General features: G+C 36.3%; 1 protein-coding gene across 1 annotated transcript in view; it reads right to left on the bottom strand.

Moving 5' to 3' along the window:
* The window catches only part of SEMA3C (semaphorin 3C), a 186,343-nt gene extending 165,560 nt beyond the window's left edge, over positions 1-20,783 (bottom strand). Inside the window, exons 1-2 of the mRNA XM_022554344.3 lie at positions 19,712-20,783; positions 17,541-17,681 (exon numbers count right to left, since the gene is read on the bottom strand). Of these exons, the coding sequence (XP_022410052.2) occupies positions 17,541-17,643 (103 nt within the window). The 5' untranslated portion in view covers positions 17,644-17,681; positions 19,712-20,783. The remainder of the gene's footprint in view (positions 1-17,540; positions 17,682-19,711) is intronic.
* Between the last annotated feature and the right edge of the window lie 2,828 nt (positions 20,784-23,611).

Here is a 23,611-nt window from a genome sequence, read left to right as displayed (position 1 = left end):
TTTTCAATCCAGTCTATTGAATGATTTGCATACATATAGACGTAACTCTAATTCCATAATGAAATTCAATGAAAATCTTTTTTATACAAGCCAATTTTATAATCACTTTACTACTACTCACTTCTTCATTAAAAAAGAAGTCACTGTGTTAAGAATTACAGTTCTGTGGAACTGTAATAGTCTCTACCATTTAAAAGAAACTGTGGCCACATACCTGACCCAAATAAGCAAGGAAAGGAATACTAGGATGTTCTACTCCCCTTACTCTCAGTTTCTAATTTTGTTCGTGCTGTCTTAAAAGCTTCAGACCCTTGTATTCATCATAAAATTTCAGCAATGAACGAAGTCCCAGCTTGGTGCACTTCACACAGTTTGTATAAAGTTATGTCGATTTACAAAAGAAAAAAGGGATTTTCTAATATAAATTTTGCAAAGATTTTTAGAAAGGAGAAGCTCATAATGAAAGATTATGTTTCATATGCTATAATTGGCACACTGCTAAGTCTTTGGTAATTGATGCTAACTATAGTCACACTAGCCACTTGGGTTGGAAGACTTTACGGCTGTAAAAGAAGCAAATGTAAACAAATTTAGGTATTTATTTAACAGTGCCTTTACATATTATTTTTTTCCATTCGCTCCCTTTAAGTTCCTGTTTTCTGTGCTAAGGATGGATTACCTCCTTCTGGCAGCAAGTCATTTTGTTCTCACTATTACTAGCCATAAATAATGGGAGGGAGGCAAAGCTCAAATACAGAAGCCACCAGAGTTTCTTGCCCTGGTCCTCAGCTCACTTGCACTAGCTATTACTGTATAACTAAGTGTTACAGTAACATTTAGAGTACTAAAGTGTTTGCCAAGCTAATTATCCAATTATTAAATGATAAATTTGTGCTAATTATAACTTTAAAGTAAGAAAACATATGAGTAACACATTGAAAATGATACCAGGAATACAACTCTTTTCTTTGCGACTTCTCAGTCTTTGTTATATACACTTACAAGAGAACATATACTTAGAAAACACCAAAACGGTAATGAAATATAATTGATCTTTACCCACAGAGTATGTGTATACATGTATGTGTATGTAAAGATTGTGCATTTATCTTTACTCAGATATATATCCCCTCTCCATAATTCATTTATCTTTAGAAAGTGAAAATCTATACCAAGGAAAGAGGAAGTTTTTCATGAAAGAATTTAACAACTGTTTCTTTAGTGCTATTACTCCTAAAGAGACTCAAGGTTTTCTTTTTGCAGGATCAGCAGTCTGACCCTCTTCTTAGATAAATAGCAATTATCTTCTGTAAAATTATATTGCTTTGACTCCTTTGGCCTATCAATTCCATATAGGCTAGAGAATTGACATTAGCTATTACATTATATATAAGCTTAAATATAAGCAATCTTATATCCAAAGTCTGGTATCTGCTAATTTTTTATAAGAAAATAGTTTCAGTAAAGTAGTAATTTAGGAATTAATTAGGTAGAATATTTTACCCTTTTATTATCAAGAATCTTAAATGCTAGAAAATGTTAAAGTTGAGAAAGGCAAGAATATTAGGCACTTTCACCGGCATCACTTCAAACCAGATCTTAAGGTTATTTTAATGATTGTTTCTTTCTAAGATAATACATAGAATACTCTGTTCTAAAGATTGACAAAGGGGAAAATGGAATCCTAATGTACAGAGCACAGCAAGTGAAACTCTTGACTACAAAAGCAGTAACTTAGGGAAAGCAAGGCAAGGAAAGTATGTTCATTAACTTACATGAATTAGAAACAAAAATATGAACTTCTGGTATTTATGTATTGCCTCAATCTTTTCAAAGAAAATTTACAGGCATTTCTAATATGTTCAATATATTTGAAGCCTGACATATAATAATCCATAAATTACTGCTAAAAATCAGTAGTTAATTAAAAATGTAAGGTATGTTCAAGCTACAGTGTTGTGCATACTTTGAGGAGGCAAATAGCATGTGACAAATTTGCTAATATTGAAATTAATGGCCTGGCATTTCTGCAGATTTTGTAATATACATTTGCAGAATGTCTCTTATTCTCTACATAATTAGTTTTCTTTTTCCTATACCATTTCCCTCTTCCAGTCTTGTCTCTGTTAGCATCAAGCTGCAGATCCTTAGCCAAGACATTTAGCTCCTTGGGGCCTCCATGCCCACCTATTGCCTAAGCATTCTGTAATAAATGAGATAACATGTGGAAATTCTCCGAAAAGTAAAAAGCACCCTGCAGAAGTAAAATATTACTACTGAGTGCTCAAAGGCAGTTAATTCTTACTGAATAAGGAGGGAGTGTAGAAATGATTGTTTCTGAGAATGCATCTTGGAAATGTAGAATGTACTTGCCATCTTTTACAGCTCAGCACATTGTTTCATGGCTAGTGCTGCCCTAAAATAGCACATGGCTCAGCACTCAGCTCTGCCTTTTATATGCCCTTCTTGCCAACTCATTCTCTGCCTTAGAAAATGTCTAACCTTTCTGTTCCTTGCTTTTAACTGTTTTCATTAACAGCAGAGGTTCTCAGTAACACATAAATGGAAATGCAGAAGGCAAAAGAGTCCTGGAGTTTGCCCAAAGCCTGCAGCTCTCTTTATGAATACTTTTATTTTTTGACAGTAATGGAACTAAAATAAAAATGAATGGATTTTTTAAACCTCATTATATAAGAGATATTTGGAAATTGAAAAAACTGAGTGTGTCTCAGTGCTATAGTTAGTTGACGCTGCAATGGTATCCATAAAAAAGAGCACCTGAATTTTTTTTTTCTTTAAAAGAAAGTATAGGCTATATTGAACTTAGGGGGACACACCCTGATAAATCTGTATAGTGAGGTAAGGAGAGTGAATAATAAGTTTTTCTATAGTTATCCTTTGTCTGAGCTCAGATTTGCTCTCACAGCCACAAAAGGAGACCTCACCTACAGCAACAAAATAAACTTGTTCCAGAGGGTGATTCCCTCATCCTTACCTTGATGAAACTGAAATTGAAGAGGGAATTAGGAATGGTGTACAGAATGAGTTTTATTTCCTTTATTTTCAGGAAGGCTTGCTGTTCCAAGAGAAGAGCAAAAATATACTGACACCCTTAACATGATAAAGTGAGTTATAGTGTGACTTCCTCAGAAAATGGTTTTTTATTTTAATTGTGATTTTTGTGGACCTTAAAACTAATTCTAGCAGCATCTGCAGAAATGGCTCTGGCTCTGGACTCTGACTGCTTGTGTTTTATCATGTCCCTTTCCATTCCTGTGACCCCAGGTAAGTTACTTTCTCTGTACCTCCATTTTATGAGGATGAAAATAGTGCCTAATTCACAGTGTTGTTAGAGAATAAAATGAGATAATGTGAAGTATTTAGAAGAGTGCCTGGCACAAAGGCAACATTAACGTTAGTGATTATTATTATAATGAATACAAATAAATTATCAAAATATTTTAGAAACACAGAAGACAAAATGGTAGCACACATCTATGAAGGATGGAAAAATGCATATATTTAGCTCTAGGTATATTTTTCTAAATCAAAACTGCAAAGAAAGTCTATGTAACGTATCCTATTATCCACACTTGTGAAAAACATATCCACATATTTGATCAACATGTAAAATGGATTTAAAATAATCTATCAAGCATCACTTGAGCCACCTTCATTTGACAGTTCAATCATAAATATTCACATGTATCTATGGATAATCACGGAATATGACGCATTTTTTCATGGAATTGCTATAGTTGGTTGACTAAATTAACAGAGCATATAAGCTCACTCTTCTGATTTCAGATTACTGAAGCATCCCTCTTTGTTCCCAACTGCAGGAACCTTGTACCTCTAGGAATGGCTTAACACCACAACATCATCTTTTGGCAACAGAATTAAGCTTATTGGATTCTGAGAAAACTCACCTAGAACAAGAATTACTTTTTTATGGCAGGAAAATATGTTTCCAACTTTTTTTCTAAAAATCATTTAAAAAGAGATCCACAGCATATCACTGTAATACATTTCTGTCCTAATATTTCCCAAGAGACATTCTTTGCTATACTTAAAACTTCTCTCCTCCAATTCAAGGCTATGAAACAGATTTTGTCTTATTTTGACTACTAGAGTCCCATGTCAATATATACCTTACGGCAAAATAGACATATGAATTTTTTGGCAATTTCTCATTTTCTATTCCTACAGTATTTTACAACTGTTTTAACTTGCTCTTTACACCGCAAATTTAGTGCTACTCTAAAGATGCTTTATGCTTTAGGTAACATCCAACTCACACTTGCATTCATCAATCCCTTCCTGAGTTCAGTGACTCTCTCACAGGGGAAGAATGCAAAGAGCTTCTTATTCACACAGCACCCCTTGTTGAGTTAGGTTTATTAAAACATGCAGGTGTTATTTAAGATGTTTAATTGACATTTAACTGAGACCACTGGCAGGGAAATTAAAGGAAATTGTAGTAACACAAGTTTTCCCAAGAACTAAGTATTTCAGAAGATTCAATACAACCAGAGTGAGCATTCTCCAAGATTAATGGAGTAATCAAGGTTTTATTTTTATCTCTTGGGCAACCAGTAGACAAACTGTTTTCAACAAATGTGCCTTGCAATGTTAATGCTACCAGAGTTCATAAGAGGCAATTTATTGTTTTGAGTTTATTGTCCAATAACAATTTATCAGCTTTTGGATTCAGCCTACTAGTTCACAGGGGTCCTTTCATTTATTGTTTAATTAACTAAGCTTTCTGTCAAATGAGGCAGATATTAAAAGATAAAAGAAGTTTTGTAAAATTCCATCATCTTTCATTTGTATACTATCAATGACCTGGAGACTTTGACAGCTTTATTAATTAAAATTCAGCACTAAAAGAAGGCAAAAAGAATCACAAAGTAAATAACTGAAAGAGCTTATAATCTTATGCAACCCTAGTCTCTACACTGAATACACTTTTTCCCCGATACAACTCACACTGACATTTTTATGTTTTTAAACCACTGTCATGCATATGTAAATGTAAATGTAAAACTCAACTTTGGGCTGGAAAATTGGCCAATATTAGCTATGTATCCAAATAGCAAAAATCTTTATGGAGTTTTAATCTTTTAATTGTTTTTTTCTTTTGAGTTTTAGGTAATTAGTCACAGGCTTAAATGGGGTGAGGAACAGTTTAGTAGTAGAAAGTCTTTACTGAACATAGCAAGGAATTACTAGCAGTCACAAATAATTGACTTTTCTGCCATGCATTTAACTATCAATGAATTTATTTTTGAGCATTCATAGCTTTATAAAGCAATTTAAAATATTTCCATGGTTATCTTGATAACTCATAAGAGTTTTTTAGAAACTCTAAAAAGAAAACTTGAAGTGGAGCCAGACAGCTGCCTATTCAGTAAAATGATATTCAGGCTTTTTGAAGCTTGTGTTTTATTGAGTGCACCTTAGTCTTATCCTACTTCTTTATTTCAGAATATTATCTTTCTAGATCTAAAAACATAAACAAAAATGATAATCCAGTATTTATCAGGATTACTTAAAAAAATAAGGTCTGATAACTTAGAGGTTTGTACTAACAAAACCAAAACATCCACATGACTGAATTAGTGCTTCTTTGCCAAAAAATCCACCTCTGGCACAGCAACCCACAATTAGGAGGGATCTCACAAATATAGAGCTTCTCCTTGAGGAGTGAATGGTTTGTGCCCCATATCAAGCACCCCAACCCTTGGGACTTGCACAGGAGACATGAGGCCCCATAATGTCTGGTTTTGAAAACAAAGGGGCTTATGTCCGGGAGACCCAAAAGGCTGCTGGGAAGTGAGATTCTGCTATTAAAGGGCTTTTACATACAGACAACTCGCCTTGGGACTCAGCACAAAAGTAGCAGTTTGAAAACCTCCTAGTCTATATGTGAAGGAAATTCATTTGCTAATCTTAAAGCATCTGCTGGAGGGGTAGTGGCCTTTTAGGACTCTCTCTGGGGATGGAGGTGTTGGTGGGTGACATTTTTTGTGTTCTCCCCTCTACCTGGCTAGTATCACCAGGCACATACTGTCACAGCACTTTCCTGCTGCTCTGCTAAATCTCTGGCATTCATGACCTGCCCTGTGTTCTCCTGCTGCCTTCTAAAGCTGGAAGTTGCATTACTGTACTCTTCTGCTCCATCTCTAAAGATAACATCTGCAGATGCATCATGACCCTGAGTTCTCCTGCTGCCTCGCTAATGCCAGCAGGTGTGCACAGTCCACACAGGAGATGCACCCTGGTCACCTGCCTCTGGTGGCCAGGGGAGCTTTCGTTTCTGGGCCCTACAGGACTGAAACAATCAGAGAGTCAGTTCTTGGAAGGCTACCACACCCAGGGCATTAAACAGACAGCAGAATGAAACACAACCCCAGTCTTTCTGTGAAAAAAGGCCTATTTTCTTGAGCTTCAACCTGAGGGGGAAACTTAAGGTTTGCCACACATCTAGAAGCTATGGAAGTGCTCTCAGAGAATGTAGGACAGGGAATGCCACCATTGTATTCTCCTCCCTCGGCCTCACTACAGCTCACTGGTGCCTCCCAGAAAGCAGTTTATACACTCGTCTGGAGCCCTGAGTTTTGCAACTGTCATCCAGGCGACACCTCCACATCACCTGATCTGGAAGACAGCAGGGCTTACATTTGTGGTCCCACAGAGCTGTATATATTTGCATACTTTAAAAGCTGCTACCTGAGGGTATTCTTTCCAATCAGCCTGAAACTAGGTGCTCTCTGAGATCCCTCCCTATGGAACACTGATGGGGCTTGGTACACCCTCAACATCTGTGACGTACCAAAAATAAATCAGGCTGCTTAGGCAATCACAGGGGTTTGAGAGACACGCAAGAGTTACTGCAAGGTTGAACAACAAGGTTCATCTCCTACATAAGACCACTCCTTTGAGACTGAGAGAGGTAGCTGTTTCATCTAATACATAGACACAAATACAGAGAGTCAAGCAAAATGAGGAAACAAGAATATGTTCCAAACAAAGAACAAAATAAAACCTCAGAAAAAATCTGAATTAAATAAAGACAAGTAATTTGTCTGATAAACAGTTCAAAGTACTAGTCATAAAGATTTTCATTGAATTTGGGAGAAGACTGGATGAACACAGTGAGAACTTGAACAAATACAGAAAAGATAATAAAGTACCAAACAGAAGTCTCAGAATTGAAGAATACAAAAATGGAACTGAAAAATACACTAGAGGGGTTCAACAGCAGACTAGATGAAACAGAAGAAAGAATTGGTAATCTGGAAGACAGGGCAGTGGAAATTCACACAAACAGGGCAGCAAAAGAAAAAAAGAATTTTAAAAAGTTAAGATAGTTTACAGGACCTCTATGACAACATAAAGAGAAACAGCATTTGCCTTACAGGGGTCCCAGAAGGAGAAGAGAAAAAAGACAGAAGATTTATTTGAAGAAATAATGGCTGAAAACTTCCCTAACCTGGGAAAGGAAACAGAATCCAGATCCAGGAATCCCAGAAAGTTCCAAATAAGAAGAACCCAAAGAGATCCACACCAAGACACATCATAATACACTGTCACAATTTAAAGATTGAGAAAGAATGTTAAAAACAGCAAGAGACAAAAAACAACTTGTTACATAGAAGGGAACACCCATTAGACTATCAGCAGAATTTTCAGCAGAAACTTGGCAGAACAGAGGGAATAGCATGATACATCCAAGGTGCTGAAAGGAAAAACTTCCAACCAAAAATAGTCTACGCCACAAGGTTATCATCCTGAATTGAAGGAGAGATAAAGTTTTCCAGGCAAGAAAAAGCTAAAGGAGTTCATAACCAGTAAACTGGCCTTACATGAAAAGTTAAAGGGACTTTTTTAAGCTGAAAGGAAGTGGTACCAATTAGTAACAAGAAAACATATGAAAATAAAAATCTCACTGGTAAAGGTAACTATATAGTAAAGGTAGTGGATTAATCACTTATGAAGCTAGTGTGAAGGTTAAAAGACAAAAGTAGTAAAAATAACTATAACTATAATTAGTTAAGGGATACATAAACTAAAAAGATGTAAAATGTGAAATCAAAAACATAAAAGGTGGTCGGGGGAGTAAAAGTATACAGTTCTAGAATGCATTCAAATTTAACTTGTTTTCAACTTAGGGTAGACTGTTATGTATATAAGCTGTTATATGTGAACCTCATGGTAACCACAAAGCAAAAACCTATAGTAGATACACAAAAGATGAGAAAAAAATCTAAGCATAACACTACAGAAAGTCATCAAAACACAAGGGAAGGGGCTTCCCTGGTGGCGCAGTGGTTGAGAGTCCACCTGCTGATGCAGGGGACACGGGTTCGTGTCCCGGTCCGGGAGGATCCTGTGTGCCACGGAGCGGCTGGGCCCGTGAGCCATGGCGCTGAGCCTGCGCGTCCGGAGCCTGTGCTCCGCAACGGGAGAGGCCACAGCAGTGAGAGGCCCACGTACCTCAAAAAACAACAACAACAACAACAACAAACAAACAAAAAAAGAAACACAAGGGAAGAGAGTAAGAGAAGATGAAAGGAGCAGAGAAGAATTACAAAACAGCCCCAAAAAACAATTAGCAAATTTGTACATATCTATTAAACATTACTTTAAATGTAAAGGGAATAAATTCTACAATCAAAAGACAGAGTGGCTGAATGGATTAAAAAACAAGGCCCATCTACATGCTTCTTACAAGAGACTCACTTCAGACGTAAGGACATACATAGACTAAATGTTAAGGGATGAAAAAAGATGTTTTATGCAAACAAAACCAAAAGAAAGATGGGGTAGCTATACTTATGTCAGATAAAATAGACTTTAAAACGAATAATGTAAAAAAAAAAAAACCAAAGATGGTCATTACATAATGATAAAGGGGTTACACCAACAAGAAGATATAACATTTGTAAATATTTGTGCACCCAAAATAAGAGTACCTCAATATATAAAGCAAATATTAACAGACCTAAAGGGAGAAAATGACAGCAGTATAATAATAGCAGGGGACTTTAGTACCCCACTAAGATCAATGAATAGATCATCCAGACAGAAAATTAACAGAACATCAGTCTTAAATAACACATTAGAGCAGAAAAATTTAACAGATGTATACAGAACATTCCATCCAAAAGCAGCAGAATACACATTCTTCTCAAGTGCACATGGAATATTTTCCAGGATAGATCATATGTTAGGTCATAAAACAAGTCTCAATGAATTTAAGAAGACTGAAGTCAATTACAGCATCTTTTCTGATTATAATAGTATAAAACTAGAAATCAATTACAAGAAAAAAAAGGAAAAAACCCCCACAAATATGTGGAGATTAAACAACATGCTACTGAACAACCAATGGGTCAATGAAGAAATCAAAAGAGAAATCAAAAAATAACTTGGGACACATGAAAATGGAAATACAAGAAATACAACACACCAAAATCTATGGGATAGAGCAAAAACAGTTGTAAGAGGGAATCATAGTGATACAGGCCTACCTCAAGAAACAAGAAAATATCAAATAAACCATCTAACTTTACATTTAAATGGACTAGAAAAAGAAGAATAAATGAAGCCCAAATAAGTAGAAGGGAGGAAATAATAAAGATCAGTGTGGAAATAAATTAAACAGAGACTAAAAGACAACAGAAAAGATTAATGAAACTAAGATCTGGTTCTTTGAAAAGATAAACAAATTTTTTTTGATGCACCAAAGAGAAAAAGAGAGAGGGTTCAAATAAATAAAATCAGAAACGAAAAAGGAGGCTTTACAGAAATACAAGGAACCATAAAAGACAACTATGAACAATTAAACACCAAGAAATTTGACAACCCAGAAGAAGTGGATAAATTTCTAGAAGCATACGATCGGCCAAGATTCAATGATGAGGAAATAGAAAATCTGAATTGACCAATTACTAATAAAGAGATTGAATCAGTAATTGAAAATGTCCCAACAAACAAAAGTCTAGGACCAGATGGCTTCTCTGGTGAATTCTACCAAACATTCAAAGAAGATTTAATATCTATCCTTCTTAAAACTCTTTTTTTTTTTTCGGTATGCGGGCCTCTCACTGTTGTGGCCTCTGCTGTTGTGGAGCACAGGCTCTGGATGCGCAGGCTCAGTGGCCATGGCTCACGGGCCCAGCCACTCCACGGCATGTGGGATCTTCCCGGACCAGGGCACAAACCCGTGTCCCCTGCATCAGCAGGCGGACTCAACCACTGCGCCACCAGGGAAGCCCTATCCTTCTTAAAACTCTTGCAAAAAATTGAAGAGGAGGGAATGCTTCCAAACTCATTTTATGAGGCCAGCATTACCCTGATACCAAAGCCAGTAAAGGACACCAAACACACACACACAAATTACAGGCCAATATCGCAGATAAGTATAGGTGCAAAGATCCTCAACAAAATATTAGCAAACACAATTCAACAACACACTAAAAAGAGCATACACCATGATCAAGTGGGATTTATTCTAGGGATGTAAGGATGGTTCAACATCTGCAAATTAATCAACATAATATACCACATTAACGAAATGCAGGAGAAAAATCACGATTGTCTCAAATAACTGCAGAAAAAGCATTTGACAAAATTCAACTTTCATTCACAGTTAAAACTCAACAAAGGGGGTATAGAGGGAACGTGCTTCAACATAATAAGGACCCTATATGACAAACCCACAGGTAACCTCATATTCAATGGTGAAAAGCTGAAAGCTTTTCCTCTAAGATTAGGAACAAGACAAGGATGCCCACTCTTGACACTTCTATTCAAAATAATATTGGAAGTCCTAGCCGGTGCAATTAGGAAAGAAAAAGAAATACAAGACATCCAAATTGAAAAGGAAGAAGTAATACTGTCACTATTTGTGGACAACATGATTATATATATATAAATTCATAAGACTTCACAAAAAAACTTTTAAAATGAATAAACTCAGTAAATTTTCAGGGTACAAAATCAATATTCAAAATTTGGATGCATTTCTATACACTAACAATGAACTATTAGAAAGAGAAATTAAGAAAACAATTCCCCCTTTATAATTGCATCAGAAAGAATAAAATACTTTATTTCTATTAATCAAAACCATTTTTGATATTCCAGATAGGAATCATGGATTAGGGCAAAGGATAAAGGGCCAAATGAATGCTGGTGAGTTTGTGCATTATATAAACCTTACCTAGTATCTTTGTCTTACATCACATTGACTAAACTTGAGTCGCATAGCCACTCATACTTGTAAAGAAATTTGGAGGACCAAGACAGCAAGGGAGCATCCCCACTTCTATCATCAATGAAAACACAGACTGCGGCTCTGGAAGACTCCATACACACTACCTCACTGGATCACTAGATAAACTCAGTGAAGTATGTATTCAGCACCTACATTGGTGCTATGAATTTTTGAGTGTTAGAATATTACTGTTTCCCATTATTTTCTGCTCTTACAAAAACCAGCGTCAGGAAGAATGCCTTAAATATTAAACTTTTAGTTGTGCATGGCCCAAGACCAAAGACAGAAGCAGGAGAGACTAATTTACCACAGGAACCATGGAGGAGCTTCTCTTTGTTTTGCTTTGAAAAGCAGGTATGAGAGGAGCTGAGTAAGGCATGATGACTAAATGTAATGTGCTATCCTGGATGGGATCCTGGAACAGAAAAAGGACGTTAGGTGAAAACTAAGGGGGCTTCCCTGGTGGCGCAGTGGTTAAGAATCCGCCTGCCGATGCAGGGGACACGGGTTTGTGCCCCTGTCCGGGAGGATCCCACATGCCGTGGAGCGGCTGGGCCCATGAGCCATGGCCGCTGAGCCTGCACGTCTGGAGCCTGTGCTCTGCAATGGGAGAGGCCACAACAGTGAGAGGCCCGCGTACAGCAAAAAAAAAAAAAAAAAAACTAAGGAAATCTTAAAAAATGGACTTTATTTAATAGTAATATATAAATATTGGTCTATTAATTGTAACCAATGTACCATATTAATATAAGATGTTAGCAAGAGAAGAAACTGGGTGTAGGGTATATGGAAGCTACCTGTACTACCTTCTTAATTTTTCTGTAAATCTAAAACTCTTCTAAGAGTAAAGTTTATTTAAAAGGAAAAAAAGAGTAAATACCTAGGAATAAATTTAACCAAAGAGGTGAAAGACCTGTACACTGAAAACTATATACTGAAAGAAACTGAAGAAGAAACATGGAAATGAAAAGACATTCTGTGCCTATGCATTGGAAGAATTAATACAGTTAAAATGTCCATATTACCCAAAGCAATATACAGATTCAATGCAGTCCCTATCAAAATTCCAATGACATCTTTCACGGAAATTGAACAAACAATTCCAAAATTTGTATGGAACCACAAAAGACCCTGAATAGCCAAGAAATCTTGAGAAAGGTGAATAAGGCTGGGATATCATGCACCCTGATTTCAAACTATATTACAAAGCTGTAGTAATCAAAAGTGTATGGTATTGGCATAAAAACAGACACGTAGGTAAATGTAACAGAACACAGAGCCCAGAAATAAACTCAAGCATACACGGTCAATCATTTACAACAAATAAGCTAACAATATACAATGGGGAAAGGACAGCCTCCTCAATAAATGGTGTTGGAAAAACTGGACAGCCCAATGCAAAAAAAAAAAAAAAAAAAAAACCAGACTATTATTTTATAGCATACACAAAAATGTACTCCAAATGGATTAAAGATTTAAAAGTAAGACCAGAAACAAAAAACTCTTAGAAGACAACACAGGAAATAAGTTCCTTGACATCAGTCTTGGTGACAACTTTTTGGGTCTGACTCCAAAAGCAAAGGCAACAAAAGCAAAAATCAACAAATGGAACTATATCAAAGTAAAAAGCTGCTGCACAGCAAAGGAACCCACCAACAAAATAAAAAGGCAACCTTCTGAATGGGAGAATATATTTGCAAAACATATTATATATACAATAAGGGGTATTACCCACAATATATAAAGGCCTCATACAACTCAATAGCAAAATTACAAATAATTCGACTAAAAAATGGGCAGAAGATATGAATAAACATTTTCCAAAGAGTCATACAAATGGCCAAGGGGCACATGAAAAGATACGCCACATCACTCATCTTCAGGGAAATGCAAATCAAAATCACAATGAGATAGCTCACCTTAGACCACACCTGTCAGAATGGCTACCAACAAAAAGACAAGAAATAAGTGTTGGTGAGATTGTGAAGAAAAGGGAACCCTTGTGCACTGTTGGTGGGAATGTAAATTGCTGCAGCAACTATAGAAAACAGTGGGGAGGTTCCTCAAAAAACTGAAAATAGAATTACCATATGATTCAGTAATTCCACTTCTAGGTATTTATCCAAAGAGAATGAAAACCCTAACTCAAAAGATATATGAACACCCAAGTTCATTGCAGCATTATTTAAAGTAGCCAAGATATGGAAACAACCTAAGCTTCCGTCAATGAATGAATGGATAAAGAAGATATGGTATGCATATACAATGGAATATTATTCGCCCACAAAAAAAGAATGAAATCTTGCTATTTGCAACAACATGGATGGTCCTTGAGGGCATTATGCTAAGTGAAATAAGTCAGACAAAGACAAAAACTGTATGATCTAATTTATATATGGCATCTTAAAAAAAAAAAGTCCAAGCCTTAGATACAGAGCACAGATTGGTGGTTCCAGAGGCAGGGTGTGGAGGGTGGGCAAAATTGGTGAAGGGGTCAAAAGATATAAACTTCTGGGTATAAAATAAATACGTTATGGGGATATAATATAGAGCATGGTGACTACAATTAATAGTACTGTATTTGAAAGTTGCTAAGAAAGCAAATCTTAAAGTTCTCATCACAAGAAAAATAATTTTTGGAATTTTCTACAATGACATATGGTAACTACCTGTTGCAGTAACCATTCTGCTGTGCATACAAATATCACATCATTATGTTGTACACCTAAAACTAATACAATGTTATATGTCAATTATATCTCAATAAAAATGTAAACAAAAGAGAAAAGAATATCTCATTTTTAAATAGAAACAATATTTAACACATTTAAAGTAGTCATCAGATTTCATATCTATTCAAATATAGACAATGTTTCCATTTTTCTGAAGCTCAGCACCTTTTCTTAAAATTACATGCAACTGATATCTTCTGTCAAATTATGGAGTATTTATTCCTGATTTTGTAAAAGATTACATGCTAAAATTTCTTCTTGATAAAGCAGAATCTTTTCAACAATTATTTCCCTTGTATATTAGCAAGCAAAACAAGTTTTGTCTATTTATATACATAGCCTCGCCTTTCCTTATGACCCTTATTGATCTTAAAGATTTTCTGGAAAAAAAATATACAATAATGTTATGAAATGTGAATTTGTCAAACAATTGGAATTTTTTTCAAGAAAAATTCAACTCAAACAAAAATAATTTGCATGAACGTTTTATTCATTTGAAAAGGTATATGGCAAAAAATAAGAATTATAAAAATTATGAAATGCAATATCTAATAGGAGTCACAGTTCTTTTTTTATTTTTTGTTGTGGTACGTGGGCCTCTTACTGTTGTGGCCTCGCCCGTTGCAGAGCACAGGCTCCGGACGCGCAGGCTCAGTGGCCATGGCTCACGGGCCCAGCCGCTCCGTGGCAAGTGGGATCTTCCCAGCCCGGGGCACGAACCCGTGTCCCCTGCATCGGCAGGTGGACCCTCAACCACTGCGCCACCAGGGAAGCCCAAGTCACTGTTCTTTTAACATGCAAGATTTATCTAGCACAAATGTAACTAATTAATAACACCTGAAGTACATTCTCCCATAGTAGTGATGACCATCTGGTTGACCTTGCACTAGATGAATAGGGAAGGCAAATCTGTAAATCATTGTTTCACAAATGTTATCACCACCACAAGAAGGGATGGAACTTGGATGGGAGAACAGATCTCTTATTTCACCCACCTTTAAATTGACTGTGATTCTTAATTGGACAGTAAGACAAGACTGAGAGGATTCTTCTAATGTGTCACTCAGAAATTTTTAATTATGAAATAAATGAAAGTATATAACTGTATATATTTAAATTAACATATATTCATATATATGTCAACCTTGTACAAAGTTCTATATTTTGATGTTAAGACTAAACCATTTTGTAAGAAATTTAGTAACCTATTCAGTGTGATACTCAGAGAAGTCATAATAAGATCAAAGAGACACTTTAAGTGATAAGAAATTTGGAACAGGATCTCAAGCAGGTTCACTGTCAAATCTCTTAAGAAAATTAATATGAATTAATGATTAAAATATATACATTTTAACAATTGGTTTTGCTCAAGGTACTTTTCCAATGATACTTTGTCTATTATACAGTTCATTTTTGGAGTTTTTTTGGTATTAATTTAGAAACCGTGGCATTTCATTATGCTTGTTGATATATCTCTTTAAAACAGTATTCAAATTAAGTGAATTCTATCTCTCTAATTATTTCCTAGTAAGACTCTTGGGAAGAATAAAATAGGAATTACAAGGCTTTCAGATCATTAGCTTATCTAATCATGCTGTATTCTGCATATGTTATAAATTAAAGTATTATTCTATAAGAATCTGTTTTGAGATTAAGAGCATTTAAAATTTTAGATATGCAGAATTTGAAAAAGCCCATCATAATTTCTAGTCACTTTGTAAATAGCAGTCACTGTCCTACATGGTATTGAAGTTTGGTTTTAAAAGACTGTATTAATTTCCTCTGTAAAAGGTAAATTGTAATTGTCTTTTCAAACACAGACCTAATGAATTATCTCTACTGACACACTTGTTTTTAATGTTTACATATTTTGGTTTAAGTTTCAGTTAAAAGAAGTTCGATTAGTTTCAAAGTAATAGAGAGAGCAAGTTTAGATACCTCATCTATGAGACCACTCCATCTTCCTATATGCTGAGAGAAATACAGAAAACTGGGGAGAAATTGTACTGTTCCTTAATGCCTTTCTTTTTTATTTGATTAGGTAATTCATAGTTCTCAACTTAGGAGAAGAGGTGTTGGCAGACTGCAAGATTTGTTAGTAATTAAAAAAAAAAAAAAAGATACTTCAAAGGTCTGTTTTTCCTTTCTTCCCAACTTAACTGGATAGCCATGGGTTTTTGAGGGGAATGCCTAACTCAGAAGCTAAGGAAACAAGTAGAAGCTCACACACTCTAAGTTCTAAATAAGGCCCTTTCAGTGCTTATGATGACCTTGGGGAAAGCACTTGGTGATTTAAGAAAGAAAGAGAAAAGGATAGCCATTTGAGTGATAAGTGTCAGTCATACTGCTGTTTGACATTCAAGATAGAGTTTCAAAGACATCCTGCTACATAAGGCTTGAGAGTATACTATTTCTCAAATGAATGAAAATATGCCCAGTGACACTGAGGTTTATGCAGAGACAGAGCTGAAAGAAGTAATAAAAATATAAATGACCTGACTGGCAGGATGATCTTCCTGCCTGATCCATTTCTTTCTTTCTTTCTTTCTTTTTTTTTTTTTTGTGGTACGCGGGCCTCTCACTGTTGTGGCCTCTCCCGTTGCGGAGCACAGGCTCCGGACAACGCGCAGGCTCAGCGGCCATGGCTCACGGGCCCAGCCACTCCGCGGCATGTGGGATCTTCCCGGACCAGGGCACGAACCCATGTTCCCTGCATCGTCAGGCAGACTCTCAAACACTGCTCCACCAGGGATGCCCTCTGATCCATTTCTTATTCCATCTGTCCAATTAGTATGCGTTACGTGACTGACCAAAATCATCCATCTACAAGTCATTTGAACTATATACATTAAAGCTCATGCGCACATTTGGCAAACCATACCCTCAGAGGACCATAAGCCTTTCATGTTTGTGAAAATTTGAAATCACACTCGTTTCCCTAAGCTTCTGAAGAGAACATCTGCATACAACAGCAATCAAAATATTGCAATATTTCCGACTATTCTTTTAGGTCCTTTTCAATTAATTAGGAGACTTTGCCAACCTCAGGAACTCCTCATGGAAATAGAAGAAACACCAGTAGAACAATGTATGGAGAGACCAGTTTTGAGGCTAAGGCCCAATATGTATTATAAAAAATTGTAATAATTAAACCTGCATAGCTCTTTCTGCTGATGAGGATTAGCAGTTAAGGGGTGTTCCTCAACAAAGCCAAGTGACTACTAAGATCAAAGACCTTAGGCTTTGAGTTCTTCACCATCTCCTCATACGTGTGCATGCAAACACAGAAGAAACTTCAAAAAGGGCAGAATATACTTCAAGCATTTTCATAAACAAATGCAAGAGAGGCTTTTGTCTATTAACCAATAATTTAAAATAGCTGTCATCCAAAAAGCTGTCCACTAGATATTTTTAAAGCTAATCAATACTCAGTAATATTTTACTGTCTTTAGTAATTTTTGAATCTGGATAAGAAAAAATACTTCAAACAACATTGTCCTCAGAGTGTTTATCAACTTTCTTACCATCAAATGTTAAGTAAACTCTTGCTTGGGGCTGAGATGATCCTTTTACACAGGTAGAACAAACAAATACTCCAACCAAGACCCAAATTGCCTGGAATGCCATTTCTTCAGGTTTACAAGTTAATATCCAAGGGAAAATACCTTTAAAATAAAGATAACAAATTTGTTATATTTCACTTCACATTTTAGGAGCACACCCCCCCTTCCCACCAAACACGCAAAACCAGCAATCTAGACAGAGCACTCTATTCACAAAAGACACAGCTGAACTTTTACAGTCATGCAAACAGTAGGAGGTGCTGTGACTGTTTCTTAGATGTGAAAATTTGGATTTGATTTCATTTGTGTATGGAAGTCTTTGTTAAAAGTGAAATTATTTCATCTTCCAGCAAAATAATGCTAATATTAAACAAGGCAGCCAGGAAAAAGTTACTGATTCCCAAAGGAAAAGCCAATATTTAAACTTATTTTTCTCTTTAAAAAACACATTACATTGAAAAGACTTGAGAATGGTGCAAATAGGTATTAGTGGATGAAAACTTCTCTTTCTACCATAAATATAGTAGCAGTAGGAAAATCCCACATGAACATTCACTTCCACACACTCATTAGCTCTTTTGGAGTAACCATCTCTGAAATGATATTTCTACACAGAGATCTACTAGTGCTCAATCCTTGATCACTGGAATTAGTTATCTGCCAGTTTATACAGATGACCATACAGCTGTTAAATGATGTAGATGAGGTAACCATGGATTTGTGCCAAATTCAAACCAATGACTTAGTGGTGAGCAATCCAGTGAACCATATATCCCTCAATGCATATTTAAAATAAATCGACTAGAAAGTGGGCTGTCAAAATGTCAAACGATAAATCAGAGAGACAGGTATTACTGTTTGAAATTATAGCTATAAAATTGACACATGCTATTAACTAATGTCTGAATAACAAAGATCAGGTAATGTGTAACTTCATATCTATAGGAGCTCTAGTGGCCACAATATGCAAAATAAACTCAGGACCATAAATAAACTCAGGACCATCATTTTGAATCTACCACAATTATACAATAAGATGACATGACAGAGTTTAATCTAGAAATTTATTTTTACAGGTTACAACAATACTGATCTTCAATATTATGTGGCTTTTAAAATTAAAATTTTACCACTAATTTTATTCAATAAAGAAATGCCACTAAAATTTGAAAAGTAACAGAAGCAATAGAAAAGCTTTAGTAATACAGAAGCAAAGGAACAATTAAACCGAACATGCCATTGTAAACAAAAATTATAAGTTGATTTCGTAGGTGGTATATATGTTATAAGAGGCAGAAACAAAACTGCATGCTTCTTTTACCACACAGATGGAGGAAACCCTAGAGATGTTTGTGTTGGTAATTTTCAAAAGAAACACTTTCTTCCTGCTTCCACAACCTCTTCACCTTGTCATCCCTAAATTAACTTAGAAGAAAACTGATTTTATAGGGTGACTTTCCCTTAGTAATTTACTCCCTGGTTTTGTTGACTTTATGTATAAAGACCCCCCACACACAAAGCTATAAATATGCCTAAACTTTGTCTCTTTATTAAGCAGGCTGATAATAATCACGAATTTCTACATATTGCTATTAACAATATCTTATCTGATATGCCTCCACGAGAGCTACATATGCCACAAATTGCAAAGAATAATATTGGAGATGAAATGACAGGTCAAGTGGAGTGAGTATACAGAGCAATGTGATTTCAAGCCAACCTAGAGCTGAGAAGGGACTGAAAGCCAAGTGTCTCATACACGCCCCCGCCCCTCATATTTTATGACTTCTTCCCTTTAACTCAAACACTTAAGACATGCTGCTTGTTGTTTTCACTTGTACTGATTGAACACTAATAACACGTAAGAAAAGGACTCTTTTATAAAATCCTCTCGAGTAATTTTGCCTTAGAAGGCAGGGAAATACTCAGCTTTCAACTCTCCGCAGGTGTCACAACCTAAAGAAACAATTCCAGCCGGGCTCTCAGCAAGGGAAACACTTCCATGACAAACTGCATGCGCTCTTAAGAAAATATCCAGACCTGAGCACACTGATATGTGAAAAGTCTATACCCAGACCCAAAAGTTATATTTTTCTAAATTTGTAATGCTGAAAACAACGAATCCAGCTTACCGATGTGGGACGAGATCAGCACGGAAAAGTCAATTTGCTACAGGTTTGGATCCGCGTGTTTGTAGTCCTTTTCCCCAAAGACCGTAATTTCTAGGGCGTCCCAGAGGTGAAATTCTTTCTTCCCGGTCCTCTGAGTTTCTTTGTAAAGGAATCCTCAGCGTTGCAGTGGCGCGGCACCGGGAGCCCTGCTCTGCGTCGCTCAATCAAGCACTATGAAGTGAATGGAAAGTGGCCGGCGCATGGGGCGAGCGCTCGGGTGTCCGATTACAGCGACGCGGCGCGCGGCTCTGGCTGCCCCAGCGCGCCGCCCAGCCGGCTCGCTTCACCCGCCCAGCACACTCGGCCGCATCTCCACCCGCCGCGAGGCCCCACCCAGAGCGCGCCCGCGAGAGGGTGGCAGGGAGCCGCCAGGGCGGGGCCGACCCCAGGACAAGCCGCCCTAGAGATACAGGAATGCGCCGCAGCAGTCTGGGGGGACGAACTGAACACCTCTGCTGCTTTCGCGCTCTGCAGTGGAGTGAACAACTTAACAGGGTGTGCTCCAAGGTTTTTGTTTGTTACCGGCTGCTCTTGGAAGGCATTCAAGATTAAGCTTGGCCTTAAATATCAAAGTGCAAAGCAGCTTTTGCAAGAGAAGGATCACTAAATCCTTTTAAGGCAAAGAGATGCGTTTTTAAAAGGGCACGAGTCTCGTTCTTTTCCCGTAGAAAATTTTCTAAAACCGGTCGAGATAAACCAACAGCCTCATCGCAGATGTTTATCCTTTTAATGGGTATTGTTTCCTATTGTTTCCTTAATGTCCGAAAGGCAGTAACTCTGTTGACCTCACCACGTTGACTCTACCTCCACCCTCCCAGATATTACCAAAACATAATTACAAGAAATTATTTCACAGTTTTGTAAAGGAAGGCTGTTCTGAACTATGCCAGCAGATAGAGGTTTACAAATCTAGGCCTCAGGGGGTATATTTCAGCACTACTTTCAGATAAACTTGTTAAACTCTGGAATGACTTTGATGTTTAAGTGAAAATTATTTCTCCGGATCACAATGAGCTACATACTTGAACTTCGGGAGAGATGAGCTTCGGCCTCCATAAAATGAGCAGGTACTTGCTTAAAAATCACTGTGGGCTACAGCCCAGCAGATGTCACTATACAGAGGAAACATGGAGTGTAATTTCTCCACCTTGTTCCTCATAATTTTCTTTATGAAGTAAAGCAGATCACTAAATTCTTATAAACTATCATAGAAAACACTTCTGAAAGTGCAAAATCTTTGATGGAGTGGGACAGCTGAACTAAATCTCAGGTAGGAGGAAGTGAAGAAGTGATTAAGACATATCTTTCATGTATCTAAGCACCACTTGTTATGTCGACATAAGTCATGTCCCTAACTCCTTCTGTATAGCTGAGATATGAAGGGATCATGTCAAATAAGAATGCAAATTTAAGTGTTCAAAAATTATATTCCAGGGCCAATATTATCTTTAAACACAACTATGTTTATGAAAGAAATTTCCAATTCAGTGGATGTGTTCTTTTAAAAAAATCTAATACAGTTAAATTATTTTTTGTGATAATTAGTGCAATAAAAATGTGAGTAGCTCCTTGACATAAGTTTGTAATAATGAATTTAACCCACAAAACATCTGACAGTATCAAAAAACCAGATGCAAACATGAGTAAGCACTATGCATGGTTTTCTCTGAAATACTTCTGAAACTGATTAAGACCCAAGTTATACTGACCACTATTATCTTCCTACTGATGCCTGAGTCAGCATTTGTAAATTAGGAAGACAAGGAATAAGTCATTAAGAAAGAAGAATGCTGTGAGCTTTAACAAATTATGTAATTATTAATTTCAAAATGTGGAGTCATTAGACACTGATTAATCTGTAAATCTATGTAAAGTAGAATATATTTACACATTTATTTTTCAGTTTCAGGGAACTGAGATGAAGAAATGCAAGGTAAAATGCGTGTCAAATGGTGTTTTTACAGGGGAGTTTACTACCAAACTCAATTTATAAAAACCCAAAGCATTATCTCAGTCTCTCATATATACTCAAAAGGCTTTAAGAAAGTGTGACAAATAGTTTAGATTTAACTACAGTCTATGAAACTTGTGCTGTGATTCCCTCTATCTCTCTTGAATAAACTTCTTTTCTATGCATTTAATTGAATTGTGTGCCTAGTACTGAGACACTGAATGCTATTTGCTTAGTACTCAGACATTTACCATTGGCCGCACCTCAAAATAAGTCATGAAAATATTGATAGGCATTAGCCAAGGCAGATTCAAGCACAAGGACGCAATTACTTTTCATGTTTGATTGAAACTTGGGCCATATAGTGAAATTTTAAGAGTGGCACTAAGTTCCCATAGCAAGATTTATCTCTGCTCCCCTTTCTCCAAACTGCTTAGGAGCCTAAAACACCTTGACAGGACTTACATAAGAAACATTGCTGGCCAGTGCTACTTTTCTCCCATGCAGTCTTTGACTCTTACAGGTGGGAAAGTCCTTACAGGTGGGAAACAACATGAGCTAATTGTGTAAGCTAATTTGGGAAAGGTGGACACTACATGGATGTACAAGAGTAATGACACAATTAAATTTCGAGGCTACTAATTACAAATTTTGCCCTCATCAAAATGTCTTGGGAAAAAATATCCAAGTTAAAATACTAGAATCACTCTCATTGAGATGTTATAGAAATGTTATAGAACCTTGTACACTGAAGTTTCTCTATTGAAGTATAGTGACTATTTTTTAATATTTTATATTTTTGGTGGTCCTAAAAAATACTATTTAACTTAAACTCTTGGACTGATTTTGAGTAGTGTACTCATCTTTTTTTTTTAATGAGTTGTACAGCTATGAATTCTCTTATTTCAAATTTAAAGAAAATAGATCATTTTCAGATTTTCTCCATCATACAGATAACCTATATAAATAAACTTTACCTCGAGAATCTCAATCCTTCAGAGATTGAAAGTTGTCCTCTTATTAGTTATAATTAGTATTTGTCACAGGAGAAGATAGTTCATGTATATTCTAGTCATTTTGCATATTATATGAGCAGCATTCTTAAATGAAGTTACTATTTTACATATGAGAACATTGAAGGTTTGCCCAAAGTCACATGGATAGTAAATATTGGACTAGAAAGAGAAACTGGGCATGACTGACTCATCATTTCATTTTTTTCAATATGAACCTGAGCAACGGTTACACTTGCTTCTTCTCTTTAATTCTCCTCTCCTCTTTACCTCTCCTCTCTCCTATCTTCCTCCTTTTCTCAAATTCCAGATGACAGCCTTTTAAACCTCCTGAACTATATCTTTAGAAAGTTTGTACTTCAAATGGTTATTTACATTGTTCACATCAGCCTTACTTCTCCTTGGTTTACCTTAGTTGGTCTGAGAGCAAGCCGGTCAAACAGGTCTGCTCTAGAAATCTGTTGTGGAATTGCTATCTGCATGGATGATAGGCTTTAGTATTTCCTCTATTAAAATCATTCCTTATTTTTCAATAAGATGAGTGTATCTCTATTTTCATTCTTAACCCATTGCTAATCTATATCCCTGACCCTTGATCTCCTTCTCTTTTGATATGTACTAGACCCTAGGTTTCTCAAATTGTACAGTCCCTGGGACTGAACAAAATAAACTGGTGACAGTGGTTTACACTGGAGAGGGAAACTGGCCAGAAAGAGAATTTTTGTTGTTTTCCCCTTTTTGCCTTTGTAATTTTAAACCAGATGAATGTATAAGCTTTTACAAAATTTGAAATTTAATTCTTCAACATTACTTTAAATACCTTTAAACTTCTCAAACACAATAAAGTGCTGTATTTCCCAACTCAACCAAAATAAGAGCATGTGGCCTCTAATGTCT

Source organism: Delphinapterus leucas, chromosome 9 (genome assembly GCF_059928025.1).
Source record: "Delphinapterus leucas isolate spDelLeu-1000000601 "Yukka" chromosome 9, BTC_Dleu_Yukka2, whole genome shotgun sequence".
NCBI classification, from domain to species: domain Eukaryota; kingdom Metazoa; phylum Chordata; class Mammalia; order Artiodactyla; family Monodontidae; genus Delphinapterus; species Delphinapterus leucas.
The sequence above is the reverse complement of the archived record's forward strand: the minus strand, read 5'-3'. Positions and strand labels throughout refer to the sequence as shown.